The 19,079-nt window shown below is 38.2% G+C and overlaps 1 protein-coding gene across 1 annotated transcript in view; it reads right to left on the bottom strand.

Moving 5' to 3' along the window:
• Positions 1-963: 963 nt before the first annotated feature.
• Positions 964-19,079, bottom strand: part of LCOR (ligand dependent nuclear receptor corepressor) — a 53,659-nt gene continuing 35,543 nt past the window's right edge. Inside the window, exons 5-7 of the mRNA XM_081007086.1 lie at positions 18,002-18,289; positions 13,736-13,829; positions 964-10,744 (exon numbers count right to left, since the gene is read on the bottom strand). Of these exons, the coding sequence (XP_080863212.1) occupies positions 9,775-10,744; positions 13,736-13,829; positions 18,002-18,289 (1,352 nt within the window). The 3' untranslated portion in view covers positions 964-9,774. The remainder of the gene's footprint in view (positions 10,745-13,735; positions 13,830-18,001; positions 18,290-19,079) is intronic.

A 19,079-nucleotide genomic window follows, 5' to 3' on the forward strand; every position in this document is an offset into this window, starting at 1 on the left:
ATGAGATTAGAAGGAAAGTGCTGTAAATGAATCATTCTGAGTGAAATATAGGGTGGTGGAAAGGTTGTTTATAAAAAGTACAGGCATCACTAATATGGCCTTCTATCCAGCAGCTGCCGAAAACCATAGATCTACTTCTTTGACTGACTGGGGGGAGACGAGACTATGTAGAAAGGCCCTATAACACTGATTTCAAATCAATGCCTAGTGGCAGCATTATGCTACACGTAAGCCATATGCAAAAGGAATTAACTTTTTATCCAGATATGTACTGTGTTGCTCAAGACTTTTGTCTTGCCCATATAAATTAAAGGCTGTTAGCAATTACAATTACAACATTTCACAGTGTCTGTGGTTAGATTCAGATATTCATTTTTGAAAGAATGTAGCAAACACAAGTTCACACATTATTTTCATATTTTCATAATTTCTTCTGAACTTGCTCCCATGTGGCAGGCCTGAGATTTATCATACCTCGGATACAATGAAAACATACTGTATCTAGTAATAATACCTCACTACACTGAAAAGAGCATTCGGAAGAACCACAAGGAAGTGAAAGGTAAAAGACACCTTGTGGTGACATTTCCTCATTTGGTACAATTTATTTTTAAATCTTGCATCCCAGTTCTATATAGGAGCTTCAAAAGAGCTAAGAATAAAAAATCTTTTTTTTATTAACAGGCCAATCAAATCAAATAATATACCTACACATCAGCTAATCATTAAAAGGTGGCCGAAGGAGGGAACTGAAAATGTGGCTGAGAGGCAGTTACTGCATGACAAGAGTACATTTTTACATTCATGAACATCGGCTCTGCTACTCAAATACAAAACACGGTTTTATTTGTATATATAAACATATATCGACCCACCCTGGTACTCCACTGAAAGAAAGCATCATAAGGAAACAGAACCATAGATATTTTAAAAAGACACTTTAGAAACCAGCGCTTTGAACCATTCAAGTTTTCACAACAAAATTTATTAGAAGAATAGTGGTTCTGAAAAGTCTAGCATCCAGTGAAAACTACCATACACGTTACAGCTGGGAATGTGTTTTCAAAATGACATGGCCAAAGAATACAACAGGGCTGTTAAACCCTTACACATGCACAACGAGAGAATCAGCGCTTTTGACATACAATGCAAAAAAAAAAAAAAAGTGGACCACGTGAATTAAAAATTTATAAGTACTTATCACATACATTAAGACACAGCTTATTTAGTCCAGTCAAAAAATCAGAACTGCATTAAAAATTAAATGTAGTGCAATCAAACCAAAACCTTAATTTGTGATCATAAGTGCTCTACTACATAAAATGTTGATCATAGCAAGGAACAAAAAAGTTCAAATCACACAGTACAAAAAAAATCTGTAAATAAATACAAACTACAGTACAAGAGAAATATTAAATTATACAATTCCGTCAAACTGTAAACAGTATATTGAAATGAGGTCCATAGATTAAAAAGGGGGTTCCTGCTTTATTTTTCCATGACACTTGTACTTTTAGAGGTCTGTGAAAAATGCCATTTTTTCATACTCTACATAAATAGAACTTTCTAAGGTGTAAAGCATCAAATAATAAAGCAGAGGCATTGCTGACGCACAATTATGGTGAAATTAATGCTGGTGCGAGCAGCAGGCTTTATTTTAATGTGTTACACACATGCTCACCAAACAGACCCACCACTACAGGCATGAAATGCCAACACACTCACAATTAGTGCGCGGCACAAGAGGTGACACACCCAACAAGGAGCATAAAGGTAGGCGCTATCATGTGCTCCCACAATCTATGTGCTGCTGCTGATTATTTGAAAGTTTTACACTCTTGCCATAAAACACCAACTTTGGCAGAAGGGTTACTAATAAACTCAAGCCCATCTGGCCCATTGGCTTCCATCACAGTGGCCAGTGCACAGAATTCCTAGAGACATTGCATAACTAGAATGTAGAGGTCAGACACCCAAGGGCCAGGGCTCAAGTTTAGAAGTACCTGGGATGAAGGAGAAACCACAGCCGTACTGAGAAGCTGCCCCTGTTCCATTTACAGGGACAGCCAGGAATGTATTTGACATTAGCTGTGCTGGCTTGGTAGTGGCATTTTTAAATATATACGTTTAAGATTACATATATAATATATATGTATATAACATAATACACATACTATATATAGAAATTTCTTACAATACATAATTATCAGGAACCCCCATGCGATCTTGCTCAGTAGTAATAACTGAATATACAGAATGCCACTACGTGTCTGAGGCACTGCGTGCTGGAGAGTAATATGCAGCTTTAAAATCCGTTTGGCTGAGTTATACCTGGATACCTGAACTGAGTTTAAGTTGACATTCATCAAGGATGTGCTATTAGCACATCAAAAGAAAAGCAAAAACAAAATACAAGTCACTGCTAGGTTTAAGAATAGTGTACAAGTACCTGAATTGAGTGAGGGTAGTGTGTAAACTGTCCCTGAGGGTTTTCAAACAGTGTGTGTAACAAGCTGGAATCCTAAGCACGTTAGTTTATAACTTACACTGCGGACTGATACCAACATTTGACAATTTAACAAGTGGAGGTTAGAAAGAGTTATGAGCAAACACTCAAAACATATTTATACATGTTTAAGCAGCAGTAAGCTGCTGTAAGCAAAAATCCCATGGATATAACCACCCAATGGGACTCTGAGAGGCTGCAGTCTGTAATCTGTTTTTCTGATGCTAGGGCATATGACAGCCGCCATCCACCCTCTCTCAACAAGTAAAGAAGTTTCACCTGCTAATGTAGAATGCACCTAGTTACAGACTAGCAATTCAAGATTAGATTTTTAATCAAAGACTTTCCTATTACATACTAAAATCTCTTAAGATCACTAATGCTGGTATGCTAATCTAGTTAGTTTTTTTTTTTAATTTCCCCCTTCATTTAAGAAATATACCATTCGACAACTTAAACATTAAGATCCATTTTCAGTCCTCTGATGTAAAAAGCATGTCAGTGAATTTATATTAAAAATTTACATGGTAAAAAGGCTTGAATTTCAGCCAAAGATTCTAAATACTGCTCATTCCCTGAAGACAAAAGGGAGAGAGAATCCCTACCCATTTTCCTAGTGATATACTTTCAAACTGAGCACTACACAATGGTCTAAAACTATTCTTCATTTGGGAAACTTTACCTAGCCTCCCCCATTTAGATCCCAAACCTTAAAGCCCTGAAATGGTCTACTGAAATGTTTAATTAAAATATCATGCGTGTACACCCAGAAGCTGCCTGAACATTATAAAATTCCTGGACTGAAACTTTTACAGTACCTTAGACTCTGAAGACCAGATAAATTAAGACTCTAGTTGTAACAGTAAAAGTGCTGAAAGGTCCCTTTTCTGTCTTTTTTTAAAAAAAACAACAAGCGGTCAGACAAGTGCTTTAATGGTCTATCTATCTTTCTATCAAGTCTGTAAAGGTCTGATGAGTGTAGCACCAAATGTGAGGTACATTAGAGGCTGAAGTGGCATGTCCACAATTTTAGAGTGGGAGAGGAAATACTTAAGTCAGATTTTTATAAACTAGCGACCAAAGACGCAATGTATTTATTGTATAAAGAGATGGAACATCTAATCTTCTAAGGATCTTTTTTTTAAAAAACTTTGTACTAATAAAAACGGATTGTGCAATCAGGTTAATAATTTCAGAATTTTATAATGAATGTTTTCAGGCCATTACCTAATTACAGGTAATTTTGCAGGCTTAAAAATATTACTGACTTATACAAACTGACTAAATCAAATCTAGATATCTGTCAGAAAGATGCTGCAGTGGCCAACAACTTGAGTTTTTATTTCTCTGGCATTTTGAGTGCATCTGTGGATTATTTTAGGTGCCTACATAGATTCATCCATAAATTTGCAAAAAGTAACATTACAATACTTGTTACATCCAATTAAACTGCATCTGCATAATTTTAGACTTCAACAAAAGCTTGCTCACTTGCAAAATTTCAGTTTATGACTAGATATTCTATGGTGTATTTCCAAGGAAGTTGCCAAGTTCTACATTTGAGAACTCCATAAGGCTAAAGGGCCAAAAGACGCACATCTCCAAATCCTTCCCTCTCTTCCAAGCCCTAGATCAGGCCCAGACCCTGGTCAGTCTGCAGCTCCTTCCTTCTGCCTATCAGCCCACAATGTCAGAGGCCCAAATATCTACAACTGCATTCTTCTCTTTGTCTCCTTTGGACCTAATGTGAAGCTGCAAGCTTTTGATGGAAGGAGTGAACAGAAAATCTCTATCTCTAGTACACCAAATTCTCCATCAGTGATGTTCACAATCTTGAACTGCCCAGATTTGGCCAACCCTGGTATATATCACGACAATTTAACAAACTGTTCACTTATCAAAAAAACTTGGAAAGCACAGATATAATGACCACATTTGGGCATAATGTTAAACTATGGTTTAGTATTATGCCAATGAGCCTCGCCTCCTGCCGGGCTCATGTATTTCCTCTCCTTATTCCTGCTGCACAGCAGGGAAGAATTTAAAAGCTTTGGTTTGCTTTTAGTTAAGTAGGGTGTGCCGCTTCATCCTAACTGGGGATTGTTGTCTAACACTAACTTTGGCTAACGTCACGAAGCCAGCTGCTTAACTCATGGTCTGAAAGTGGCTTATTTTTAAACTAACCAGTCTGTGTTGAACCACAAAGCCTAGCTTGAATGAAACATACCACAGTTAACTAAAACCAAAAGCAAATGTTTCTGAGCTGCTTCTGTGGAAAGTGTGGAGGGAAGGAGAGAACATGCGAATTTAGAAGGAGACTAGACTTGTTAAAATGGTGCTAAATCACAGTGTTTTAAAATTCAACTATGAAAGCCATTAGACACCCATGTGTTATAAAAGCCAACTGCAGAATGTGTAATTTGCAGACAGCAGGCAAGTCGACTTTTTTAATTACATTTCTGAAACTGCAAGGGAGAAAAGCAAAAGATGCCTGATCCACAAAGAATGGACACCCTATAACTTCCTAGAAGCACCTATTTTTTTGCCTGAAAAGATATGGAAAAAATTATTTTTAGGTCAAGTTTATCTTTTCAAGGCTGCCCAAGTCCTTCAAGCAGCCTTGGCTAATATGTGAACCATCCCACTATGGGGCTGAAAGCTAGACTTTTAAAAGTTTCTGTTTTAGAGTTCTAGCAAAGTGCTTTTGGATAAGAAAGGGGAATGCTAGGAATGCTTCCCCAACCCACTCAGGTGCCATGCCTTTATCCTCTTTATCACCTCTGAGACACTCAGAGACTTTAGGAAGATTTAATCCTAAATTTATTATACATGGAGGGTGGAATCTGCTTTTCCCTGTCAACACCACAATGAAATTTGATTCCCTTTCCATTTTTTTGGCTTGCTAAGGAGCTTACCATGAGACATCAATAGCATGATGTCAATGGGATCACAAATACAGCCAATGTGTGGAGGTTTTCATGGGAAAACATTTTTTTTTAAAAAATGCATAAATAATTCCTGACAGTTTCTGAGCAATCATGGTGTCATCTGAGATCATAGTTCAAACTGCCCCATCATTTGTCAATATGCTTTGGGATAAGCCACAGGAAACAAAGCAGACCTGCACTGCTACCATGTTTATAAGGTACATCTCATTCTTAAAGGATAATGAAAATTTATTCCAGATTTGCATTAGAAAATATTTAAGAAAACATTCAGACTAGGCCTTTCCTTTGGAGGCAGAGCAGCAGGCAGTATGGAGCAGTCCTAGGGCCATACAGAAGCAAGGGCATATTCTTGGGGCATTTGGCTAATGCAAGAAGAGGATCTTCGTGCCCCTGGAGGAGTTATCTTTCAATTCTTTTAATAAACTCAGGAGTTTGGAGATTATATATATATATCTATATATATCTATATATATATATATAAAGTAAGGGCAACAGTCCAAACCCTACAACTTCCATTCTTTATAGCTGTAGTGAAAACAAAAAGGCCTGGGGCACAGAAAATGAGGTTCTAGAATGGCTGACAGAGGTAATAGTGTATCAGATCGCCAGGAAAGAGCTTTTATATTTTACAGATCCAAGTAAAAACTGATACATTTTCTACACACTGGGCTCGCTCCACAGAACTGCACAATAATTAACTCCACACTTGTACCCCTACAACACTAAGCCTTACTCATCTGTATAACCTGCTGTAGCAAAAGGTCACCAAGCAACATCTAAATTCCAGTACAATAGTGAACTTGATTTTAAACGTTACACAAACACACTCTAACATTAGTCTTCTAGGCTGGGAGTAGAGGGAGAACCTATCCTTCATGATACCTGGTCTGTATAAGCAGAGGCTGCCACAAATACTGTTCACAGTTTCATTCTGTCATCCAGGTGCACATGACACCGTCAACAGATACACAATAATTCCACCAAATTTTGGTTCTGGATCTAACACAATCAAAATGTCCAGTTCTTCCTCCCAAAGACTTCACCATTTCTGGAGCATTGCACTTGGCTTGTCCCCTCAATATGCTCTCAAAAACGACAGGGAAAACAAGGCCTAAGCCCTATGTCTTGCGCAAGTTACATGAGCATCCATTTACTGGAAAACAGGAGAAAACAAGGCTTCTCTTACAAAGACAGCAGCGAACCACATCTTCCCACATCAAGCTATGGTCAGTTGAGGATTTTGGCCATGCAAACTTCTGTTCAGCAGAAAATTAAGCATGCTAATGGATAAACACTGATTCCATTTTTTCCTAACAGGAAAGATGCTCCCAAATACTACTCAAAGCTGCACCAAAGGCATCTGTCAGAGCAGTCTTACTTCAGTGAATCACTTAGGATCTAGAGTGAGATACGGTCACAGGATGAGCCACCTGGGCAAAAACAGGTGAGATGAAGTCTTAAACAAAAGTTAAACATTAAAAAGGTGCACCTGAATATTACAGACTAAGTTTACAAAACCTACAATAAGGTAAAATATAGATATATTTATATCTTTTGAATATTCAGCAGCTTTTTGTTTATTTTTGAGAGGCTTCTGAAATTTTAGAAAGGGACAACTAACTAATTTCAACCATGCTTCACAAAACAATAATGGCTATTTTATATTGCAATTACAAAAGTAATGCAATTAGTGCTTTAAAAATAACCTACTTTTTCCTTTTCTTTTTTTAAGCAGAGACCTTTTGAGGAAATATGGTTGTTCCAAAGCTTCTGGGATTTTTTTTTTACCTGAATAGGAAGTGATCACAGATATTAAGTGTTATATTTCAAAGCTTTGCAGATAGGAATCTTACAATCGTCAGGTCCCAGGACTTTTATCTGAGAAAATTAAGTGTTTGGTTGTTTAATTCATTTTCTAACCAAAGCAATAAGAATACGCAACTATCACTATCTATTTACAGTTCTCAACCTATGGTCTGAAATGACGTACAAGTAGTTCTCTTTCTAAACTGCAGCATTAAAGGGTAGGCACACCATTTTTCTGCTGCACGATTGTCATCCACTTAATGATACACATAGAAAATATTTAGGTAAGTAAAATGAACACTCCACATACACTATGACAAGGTTTTACGGAACTCAACTCATACATCACTTAAATAAAAACAACCACAAAAGGTTAAACCTCTGACAGTAAAACTCTATGCAAGTGTTACACTTCTAGCTTGCAGCAAATCTTCTCCCACACTTTCAATAGCAGATGAAACCACAAATTTAAAACAGTGCATTTTTATTGCAATTTCCAGAAAAACTGGAGTATATTGCAGAGTTTCTACACCACTATGGAGCTTCAAACAGGTTTCTGTACTGAGATGACACCTAGATAGCTAAAGGAACTCTGCTTTTGAGTATGGAAACACATTAAGCTACCAAAACAAAAAGAAAAGTCTAAGAACAGTAGTACAAAGCATATCTGGGCCAAAAGCCCAGTCTCTCTCAAGAATGAGAAGTGCATATTTAACACGACAGCAATGGTGTGCCTAACCTTTGAATACAGTGGGTTACTGGGAAGCAATCAACCAATCAAGAAGGCCAACTCAATTAATTGCCCCCAAATTCAAGCAGCAGCCCTGGGGCTATCTAGGCCTTCTTCCTATGAATCTTAGCATCCACTTTCAGTCATTAACACAGGATAACTAATTAAGAACAGTGCTCAAATGATGTCTCACATACAAATTCCATTGCCTCTTTTGGTTGTGCAAAGCAGTAGAGTGGAATCTTACCAATCTTTTGCACAGCTAAGATTAAATTGTTTCTCTACCCAAAGAACCATTAAGTTTGATTCAGTGAAGCTGCAAGTCCAGAAAGCTTTATTTAAAGCTTAACATGTAAGAATGTTCAGATGCCTCTGCAACTAACAAGACTGAACTGTGGATTTAGGAGTGCTAGTGGTGATCTGCCTATGCGAGTGTGTGCTAGTCCCCTATTAAAATCAATAGTGGATGAAATAAAAACAGAAATTCAGGATATGCAAGCACATTTCCTGCTACTGGCAACTGTAGTATTTAAAAAGGAAACACCCATTGGGTGTTCAACCCTGACAGTGTTACAACTAGATAAGATGCTCAGCCTAAGTCAGACCAGAGTGATCTGATAATGGGTTTTATTAAAATTTGTAAAAATTTCTTCCCTGAACATTAACATAGATCCTTCATTTACATGACTATTTAGGCAGACTATTGAGGTTGTATGTTTAGAGATCAGTTGGTTTGATGAGGATTTTTGTTTGTTTTTTGCCCAAGATTACAGTAAGCTGTTATATGTATTCCTGACTCCCAGAAGAGAGTTCTTTAAACAAGATGTTGGAAACGCACAGTTTAGCAAACTCAGAATCCAGTCTGTTAAAAAGCACGTAGGTCACAAAAAAGCCATTATTTTGTTAAAGTGAGGAATACCCTAGTATATCATTCAATGTACCCTGATGCTCCTGAATGGAGTGTTGAGATAAGGCTACATCCTCAAGCAGGCAAGCTGAACTCTTTCGCCTTTGCAAAAGAGCAAACACAATTACAGTGAAGGTAGTGTTCCAAAGGAATGAACCAAAGCATTCTGAAGGTAGTGTATGTAAAGTTCCCCCATCCCACTCCCACCCGCCCCGCCGGGTGAGCACTAAGCAGATTGCAAATAGTAAAGGAGGAGTTGAATTTAAAACAAAATGGCTCCGATTAGACCCAATTGACTAGGAATCCAATCACTAATCACTGAATTCAAAATGACTAGCCATACTTAAAAAGGTTAAACTCTCTTTCAAGCCAACTGGATCAAAGAAGAAAAAAACTGTGAAAGCCTAATTATAAGCAATTATCCAGTTTTTGTTTTACAAGTCTGGTACTAGAGCTCAAGAAAGTGTTTTTTTTAAAAAGGCCATATGAAGAAAGCAAACCCAATAAAATAACTGAAAGTCCATGCAGGCTCAAGAGGCAAACAGTCCACTTCCATGTCTGCATTCTTTGTGAGGTAACTCAATTCTCTATAGAATATTAGAGAAACATGCAAAAGGCCAAAAAAAAAATATCCCCCAACAACAAAACAAAACAAAAACACAAAAGAGGGCTCTAAGCCATTCCGGGCCAGAAAATTTACAAATATGCAACATTCAGAGCACCCTTTTCCCCCTGTGTCCACACAAGTCTTTGCTGAACTGCAAAGGAGCATGTCCTGCACCCAGTGACTGAAGAGGAGTTGGGTACATACAGCAGGAGTTGAACAATGCCATAGTGCTCACCCAGTTTATAATGTAATTGGCACTCTACAACATCCCTAATCATCCTTTGACTCATTCGCACTCTGTGCTGCCTCTCCCTGGGGATCTATCTCAAGCTTTACAGAGACATCCTGTCCCTCCGACCGCATTAATTTCATTTTTTTCTTTGGAGGGTTTTTCAAAGTGCCCAGCCTCTCTTTCACTTTATATTCCAGGGTGCTATGGGGAATCCCATAAATACTCTGAGCTTTGGAGACGCTCATTTTCCCACTCATCACCACAGAGATCGCTTCTTCCAATATCTCACTGTTGTACTGTCTGTATCTGCCTCTTTTCTTCCGAGGTTGCTTAGAGCCAGGATCTCCCTCTTGATCAGAGGTGGGATATGGCTGTCCAGAGGTAGATTGCTCAGCATCTGAGCCCCAGGAGTCTGGTCCGGGATCCAGCAAGCTCCTTCTGTTTTGTTTCGGAAGGATAGCCCTTAACTTTTTACTAAGCGCGCTCTCCGTTTGTGAACCCATCACCAAAGAGCTATAGCTATACTGGTCGCCAGAACGGGACTCCCATGAAAGGTCCATGCCTCGAACTTGTGGTATCTTTAAATCCACAGGAGTTGAATGGCTCATGTCCTTTTTCCCATCCTGTTTAGTTTGAAGTGCCATTTTTTGAAAGGCTGAATTTTCTGTAAGAAAAGGAAGGTCACTGATGTTGCTGAGTGCACCGTTTCCCCTGAATTTCATTCGGGTGAAGTTGAATTCGTAGTGTGGTTTTGCCCAAGAAGCCTCCCTGGATAGTATCATGTGCTGTCCGTGATTCTGCAGCCCAGACGGCCCATGGCTGGCAGCTGTAGCATGCTGGTTTCTGCTCAGCAGTTCTTCGCTTATCTGCAGTGATCGAGCCAATGGAACTTTGAGAGATGTGGAGTGGCCAGACCCTTCCCTCGTTCCATCCTGCCAACTTCTCGGGGGCACCCCATCACCACTCCGAAGTCCCTCTGCATGGTGCTGGCTGGGTCTCCCAGGTCGCCTAATTGGATGGAAGGAAACTGATGTGAGCAGGACTTGCACAGGTAGGGAGGAATGGGTGAGGGGGCCACTCCTTTATTAGAAGACCTTGCTTGGGTAACATCACTTTTGTGGGTTTTTATTTTTATTTTTTTAAGTCTCAGCAGTCAGTTTTTTAAAAAATTGTTCAAAAATAAAGAGAAGCTTTTTGGGCAAAGAAAAACGAAACCTGTCAGCTGGTCTTTGGTTGGGTTCACAAAATCTTGGAGCAGAAAAGGCTTCGCGCAAGTGTCTGAAAATAGCATCTTAATTATAGATTAGAAAGGAATAATCATTTGCTAGAGTCTATTCACGACTGTATTACTAGTGTGACGTTACCACTAAACAAGTACAGTAATAAAAGAGTAAGCCAAGTGACAAAATGCAGCAAATTCAACACACATACTCTCACACACCAGCCACCTGCACTTTTTATAAAATGCTGAAAGCTCTGGAGGGCATGGATTAACACTATATATGCTAAAGTTGCTGCTCAGCATCAAGAGCGCTCAGCAGAACTCAAAGGTGTTTGCTTATTTTGCATTAAACATTAGAACAGACAAACGGAATGGTTCTCAAATAAAAATGTTGCACAAATTCAGACTCCCATTTCCTTTTAAAATTAATCATAAGCCACATAAATATCAATTTGATTCTGTTTTTCACATGCCTAGGTAAAGAAGCAGGATATTTTCTTGCCACATATGTATTATTTATTATGCTCTTTCCAACTTTACTGATTAAACAGATCCGGGTTAAATCTATTTTAAAAAAAGAGTATGATCTACAGTCTAATCAGACTATCAATCTTGTTTTATGTACACAATTATTTCATTCCCTGTAAATAATATGAACAAAAAGTATGCAATGCATTCTTGGTACTTTGCTCATTAAGATGATTACTGTGTATATCCTATCTAGCAGACAGTCTTTATATATTCACAGACCCCTTTAACCTAGCCATCTGAGATAGGTATTTTAGGACCCACCTTACTCTCTTTACTGTAATTTGTATTTCAATATTGTATTTTTACATTTTTGTAACCTGCCCTAGGACCTCATGATGAAGGGCAGGTAAGAAATCTAATCAACAACAACAACAATAACAACAACGACAACAACGTACAGAAGATTTGGATGCATAGCAAGGCAGAAGGAAGAACTTACATTCAAGTCTGGAATTCCTAACTCTTTAGTAAATGCCTATTAAACATTACTCAGAATTTGAAGATTCTTAATTTGGTAACGAACAGTCCACATGAATTCAGAACAAGAACCACCCCAGTGTCAAGGAAAATAATAAATTTCTACCAGAACTTTAAACATGCATTGACTATTTCAGCTAGTTCTAAAACAGTGAATCACTGTCCAGATATAAAGATTAACTAGCGCAGGCTTCTTCAAACCCTCCAGATGTTTTGAGACTACAATTCCTATCATCCCTGACCACTGGTCCTGCTAGCTAGGGATCATGGAGTTGTAGGCCAAAAACATCTAGAGGGCAGAGTTTGAGGAAGCCTGAACTAGCACTTTGAAAGACAAAGGGCAATAGTTAACTGACATTTAACTTAACAGTACAAAGCAGAAACACATGCTGATCTCTTAAAGATGCTTTCAGTCAGCCATGTAGGAACACTTTCTTTTTTTTAATGCACAGAACCTGTTAGAATATTCAGAAAGGGAACAGAAATTGATATTCTCCTTCACAATACAGTGTTTAGAGTTCTGACATACAGGGTTAAGTAATATATCCATGTTGTGAGGAATTTAAATGTCTCTTTTGCAGTTATAAGTCAGTGACTGTCAACAATGGTTATTTTTATATCACTAGAAGTCCAGCAACTTGAAGATTATGTAATTCCACATCTATATTCAGCCGCTTAATATTCTAAAGGCCAATTAGCTTTAAAATTATACAAAAAATGTATTCTATTGCAGCATTTTAAAGTATCACCCCAAATTTCTTTATTCTCATGTATCTTCTCCCTATCAGCACATGCAACAAAAAATACAAAGTTGATGGGATTGTATAACCTTCACCAAGAAAAATTTGCACCCAGAAACTGCCTACAAGTCTAATAATAGTATAGTATTAGTAATGTTTGAATTATTGAGTATTCATCTTGGAAACAGCTCCAAGGTAAGTAATTACAAATCCGTCATTAGAAAACAAATGGAATTATAGCACTGTACTATAATAGTAGGTTATACAAAAAAATAATCCTAACAAATATTTTACAATTCTTGCTCAACCACTATCTTTACTTTAGTGGCCTTGCCTAACATTCTGACTACTAAAGGAAACACTGTTTGGTTTGCTGATCTATTCAAACTAGGCAGCCATCATCCCATCCTATCAAAGGCTGAGATCGGGTTCAGATACTCATCAAGCCTCATGTGATCACCTGTGGGATGTGCATGGAACTACCAAAGGTTCACAACCCAACAAAGATCATGTGCAGCCACTGGTTGTATGACCTGATACCCCATACATGAAGCCACTGAAACTGCATTGTGATAACACTTTTTGACTTGCTACAATCATGAAAACTGCAGTAGTCATTTGTATAAGCTTCAAGGGGAAATGGTTGTTCATACAACTGGCACCCAACATAACCCCTGCCAAGTTGTTAGCCCACTCATAGGCCCAATGCTCCCATAGTCAAATGCACAGGTGTGGCTGAGCATGTGAACAAAGTCAAAATAGTCAAATTTTCAAAAGGTTGAAAGATCATAGCTCTACATTTCATATATCAGGTACAAAACCAAAGTATTCCTGAAATGGAATTAATTTTTCAGTTGACTTCATATTTAAGGATTGGAAGAAGGTGTTTTAACAAGATGTAATTATACTCTGAAGGGTTAAATCAACCCTGTCTATGGAAGCAATAAGGAAGAATTTGACCCTCAGTTTGTTGTTATGCAAATAACTTGAGGGGGGTTTTAGCTTAAAAATACTAAGAATTTCCCTTACCCATTCCCAGGAGTAGCGGAGCAGCCAGGTGAATGGCTCAAGGAGGCGCTGCCTGCACATGGACTTTTCTTAGTGGACAGATCAAGTACTCCGTCTGCAGAGACATGAGAATTACTTGAGAATAGGAAGAAATTAATAAAACTAAACACACACAAACATACAACTTGGTAAGTTTTTATGGCTGAAACTCTCTCAGTTAATCTTGGGTTGCTTTGGAACTTCCTACTGAACCTCAACCAAAGTCTCTTGATATATCAGCCATTATTTTATTTTCCTTATTTTGTTTTGTTAAGGGCATATCGATATTATGACTTTCATTCAATAAAATATTAATGGTAGATTAAACAGTATGAACACATTATATCTGAGAGCATAGAATGCAGGTTAATTTCAAAACATAGTTCTCTGCATATACTTCATAATGTCTGAAAAGTGGATCAAGTTACTTCTTTTTGTGCATGTATACTTCTTGTTATCCACCATACATTCATTAAGATGTAGTCTATGTACTGATAGTTTCAAGTAAGACACAAAGCAGAACAGGAAAGAAAAAACATCTTAACAAGCAGAACCGAAGTTCATGTACCCATAAAAGAAAACTCAACAAGTGTTTAATTCAAGAACTACAAAATGGAGCAAGAGTGGAGAAATTATTGCCTTACAATTATTATTGCAAACAAACTGCAGCTTTCATATTAAGTATTTTCTGGGTACACTTCATTTTATTTAATATATTTATATTCCATCTTTAAATTTAGCAAAAACAATACAATTTAATGGGAAAGCTTACAGGGCACTCTCCAGATTCTGTGGACTACAACTTCTATTATCCCTGACCACTGGCCATGTTGGCTGGGGTAATGAGAGTTGTACCCCACAATATCTGGAGTGCACCACTTTGGCTACCACTATTCTTGCTTTTTAAAAAGTGCTGCAGTCCAGATATTCAGTCCATGAGCTATTCAGTTAGAACAGAGATAACTAGTTCAGCAATGCTAGCCTTGCAAGTTCCAAGGCAGATGGTAGAAAGTCATGTGACTGGATTTTAAAAGTCATGTAATAATATATTTTGCATTTATAAGATAATTGAGATATTGTTAGCCATTAGTGGAAGACTAACTAGTAAGCTTGATGAAATCATTTTTTCTACACAAAGACTACAGCCTATCTTCCATGAAGCTTAAGTATAAACATTCTTAAAAGCTGCACAATTCTGGAAGGTAATAAGCTACTTGTTATTACTAACAACTTTTAAGAGGTAGCCAGTGGGAAAGAGGAAGGGTAAGTGGTGGCAAGTGTACAGTAGTTACCAGACAATTTGCCAACATGTAAATTTACAGATGCCCGCATCCTACAAGCAGGATAGATTCTCTCTTCTTTTTCTTAATAAGCTGGATAGATTCTCAATGAATTACTGCTGTGTTTCATATAACACCTAAACTCTCAAGGGATCCAACTCCATTCCCAGCATATGGAGTATACAGCAACTTCTAATGCACACAGGAACTCACTTTTTAGCAGCTGCAGCTCAGTGAAACAGTGTCTCCTTTTCCAGCAAACAAGTACCAAAGCTATGGTTGTACAGACCCCCTTTAAGACTCTTATCCAGAACTTTATTATGAATCTAAATCTTTCTGTTCTCTCCTCTATCGAAACAATTTTGGAACTGTTTCAAGTCTGTTTGTAACTACATTATTAGTACAGTTAAGGAGGCTTGTTAATATTTGCTGTCCATGCATTTATATGCTAAAATGTACTATTTGGCTCACAAAAATGGAAAACATTCAAGTTCATAATTATTCAAAGTAATGTTATTTAAAGCAAACCTAAATTTCAAGATCATCTATACTGTTTAACAATAAAGAATATTTAGTTTTTCAACATGTATTTTTGCAATTTAAGGGGCCAGAGTAAGGTCTGAAAAAGGTCTACTTATTAATAGAGAGATGGGGCAGTACCTCATTACACCCTGTCCAATTAAATACTTCTTTGGTTCTGCGAGAAAACCAACTAGAAGACCCATGTTATTCTTCCAAGGTAGAGATTCACAATCCTTTTCACTATCACTTTTCATCTGTGTCTGGTGTAGGTGAAGTTTTACACATATGAAATAACATGCAGAAGTGGAGAATAGCCAGCTGTGCATGCTTACAAGGATTTGAGGCTTACAGTAGCTAACAAAATTAAGTGTGACTCAACAACATCAACCTGTGACAAAGATTAATTCTAATTTGCATTACATTAAGACTTAAGTAATAACAGTATTTGTCGGTAAGACACTATTTCTAGTGGGTCAAGTTTCTGGTTCAATAGCTTAAGAAAGTGTTTAAAAGCTAGTGGATTCTGTATATATGTGGAACTCTCTCTGGTAAATTATATGAGGAAATGCTACAGGAATAGGTATATGTAGCCTTGAGACCAGAAAGGCAAGTGGGCAAACAAATTATTTCAAGAAATACCAGAATGGAAAGAATGAATGGTTTTTTCAGCTTTCTATGAAAACAAAGCAAAGAAGTTACAGGTTTAAAGTGGGAATTTGATGCACACTCCCTTAGGAGAAAGCACAATTGAACACAGTGGGATTTTATTTAGTAAACATGTATCAGATTGCACTGTAGATTACCTAACCGTAATGATTCAGAAAATGGACAAGTTGCTTAAGCTGAATGTGAAAATTTCTTAAGGTTTTTAAGAAAGCTAAAAAGAAAATGCTAGACAATAATATTTTAAAATGCTTTATTTTCTAACACATATGTATTGACTTTTCAGCAAAGTCCAAGTGGCATACAAAATAATCCAACTTTAGGGCAAACAATTGCTTTTAATAGCTTATGGATTTCTCTCGTCTCTAGAATGCATTAAAATAAACATACATTATAATGTAAGATGAAGGGCAAAATTCTTCAGGTCCATTAAAGTACTGCGTATATGTTCACTTCCAAGGGGAAAGAACAAAATGTTCAACTGCTACAACCTTGCATTTGTTCTTTCAAAAGCACTTGGTCAGCACCAACGTTTTCTTTTAACATAAGCACCACAATCAGAGGTTGACAAATGCAGTTACCATATCTTAAGATGCTGGCAACCACCTGCTACCTCCAGTACAAGATGAGAAACGTGGGGCTCATCTCTAATGTTGTTCGGGACTTTGGAAGAATGTAAGGGCCTGCTGGATTGGGCCAATGACCCATTCAGTCAAGCATCCTGTTCTCACAGTGGCTAATCTGATGCTTGTGGGGCTCAGAATGACACAAGCCACAAGGTCCTGACCCTGCACCAAATCTCCTTTGAATGTCGGAAGACTAGGTGGAGAACAGGGTCAGTGATAACCACAACTGATTCCTGGCTAACAAGGTCAGTCAAAATCTGTGGATCTTGTTTAAAGCCCTTCACCAGAAGACACACTCTTATGTGTAGGATAAAGATAAAGGTAAAGGGACCCCTGACCATTAGGTCCAGTCGTGACCGACTCTGGGGTTGCGGCGCTCATCTCGCTTTATTGGCCAAGAGAGCCGGCATACAGCTTCCGGGTCATGTAGCCAGCATGACTAAGCCGCTTCTGGCGAACCAGAGCAGCACACGGAAATGCCGTTTACCTTCCCGCCGGAGCGGTACCTATTTACTTTGATGTGCTTTCGAACTGCTAGGTTGGCAGGAGCAGGGACCAAGCAACGGGAGCTCACCCCGTCACGGGGATTCAAACCACCGACTTTCTGATTGGCAAGTCCTAGGCTCTGTGGTTTAACTCACAGCGCCACCCGCGTCCCAATGTGTAGGATACCACATACTTAAAAGATGTCACACACAAAGAACTAAACACACAAAGAAAGTTGTAATTGACACGAAGGACTATATTTTAAGTAAATAAAACCGCCTTTACTAAGCGGCTGCTGTAAGACAATTTGAGTATTCAGCTCCAATTACATGCATTCTGCTTATGAGCAAATTGCCAAAATACTTGCCAAGTGTGATTACAGGCACAATTCACTACATGGAGGCTGGAAGTACACTATCAAACCCATTAATTTCCCAGAGAGTAAGTTTCTTTTCTGGCAGACCCAGCATCCATCTGGAATATGCTTAATAAAATGAGGGCACATAGCTGTTAGCACTTTCGCACCATTTTCAGCACAGCTTTTCTCCATTCCCTTATGCACTACTAATCAATCCATGCCTCTCTTCTTTCCGTTCTATGATTTACTTAGTCATTAATGGCCAGCAAATTGCAAATGGTTGCAAGGGGCTATGAACAGAAATGTGGCATACCTTGTTCGCTAGGATCCAACTGAGACTTTCTGACAGTGAGGTCCAAGGGCGAGTCCTGGTCAGCCATGAGAAGTTTGCTGAGCACAGGATTTTGAGCCGTTGCACCCACAGGGGATGAGGCTACCAGAGATGCTTTCAGCAGGCTTTGGTTCTTTGTGCTATTGGGCGAGCTGGAGTCCTGAGTAGAGCTAGTTTTTGAGGTATATTCAGCAGCAAACTGTCGAATCATCCGCTGCATGATCTCACGGGCCACTAGGGGAATGTTGGGGTCAGAGACCCTATGACTGTCTAAATGGTAAAATAAAATTAAATAAATAAGAAGGAAGTTTTATGTAGAACAAATTTTAAAGCAAGACAACTTCCGATACTGAGGGTTGTGGGTTTTCTTAATTTAAAAAAGCTACAATATTATAACGTGTAAGTGCAAGATAATAAAAAGGCACAGATCTTACATCAGGGGCTCTCTTAATTGCATCTTCAAGATCTGAAGCAACTTACAGAATTGTGCACCCATTCCCTACAGCTCCCTCTCTTAACTGCATTTAAAAGAGCCGCTATGTCTGCACCAGCTCCTTAAGATCACAATGCCCAATTTTTAACACAGAGAATTTAAAAATGATATAATACATTCACAAGAATGAAATAATTTCTTCAATGCTGGAATGGGAAGAGGGAGGCAAATTAAGCATGTATTTCTTTGTATGGCGGTTTAAAGAATCACATTCCAGTATAGCAGCCCTTTACCAACATAAGACAGAGACCCTATGTATGTCCCCAAATTGAATTCTAGGTCTGCAATAATCTGCCCACCAAAATAAGCTGAGCTACAGAGCATGAACTAATAAATTATCAATGTGAATCTCACCTAAGCCGAAATTCTCTAGGTAGAATTAGATAAGCAATCTTAAATCCACAATTTCTCTTACCTTCCCCACAACCACATGGATATAATATTTGCCTATTTACTGGTTCTGAGATAATATATGTGTGGTACTTTGAACACAAACTCTGCTGTGTAGATGCTATTATTACTAACTCCCCAAAATTCTTCTCTTCCCACCAGTCCAGCTGCCTGAGA

The sequence above is a fragment of the Podarcis pityusensis genome, assembly GCF_964106645.2.
Source record: "Podarcis pityusensis genome assembly, chromosome: 5".
Taxonomy (NCBI): domain Eukaryota; kingdom Metazoa; phylum Chordata; class Lepidosauria; order Squamata; family Lacertidae; genus Podarcis; species Podarcis pityusensis.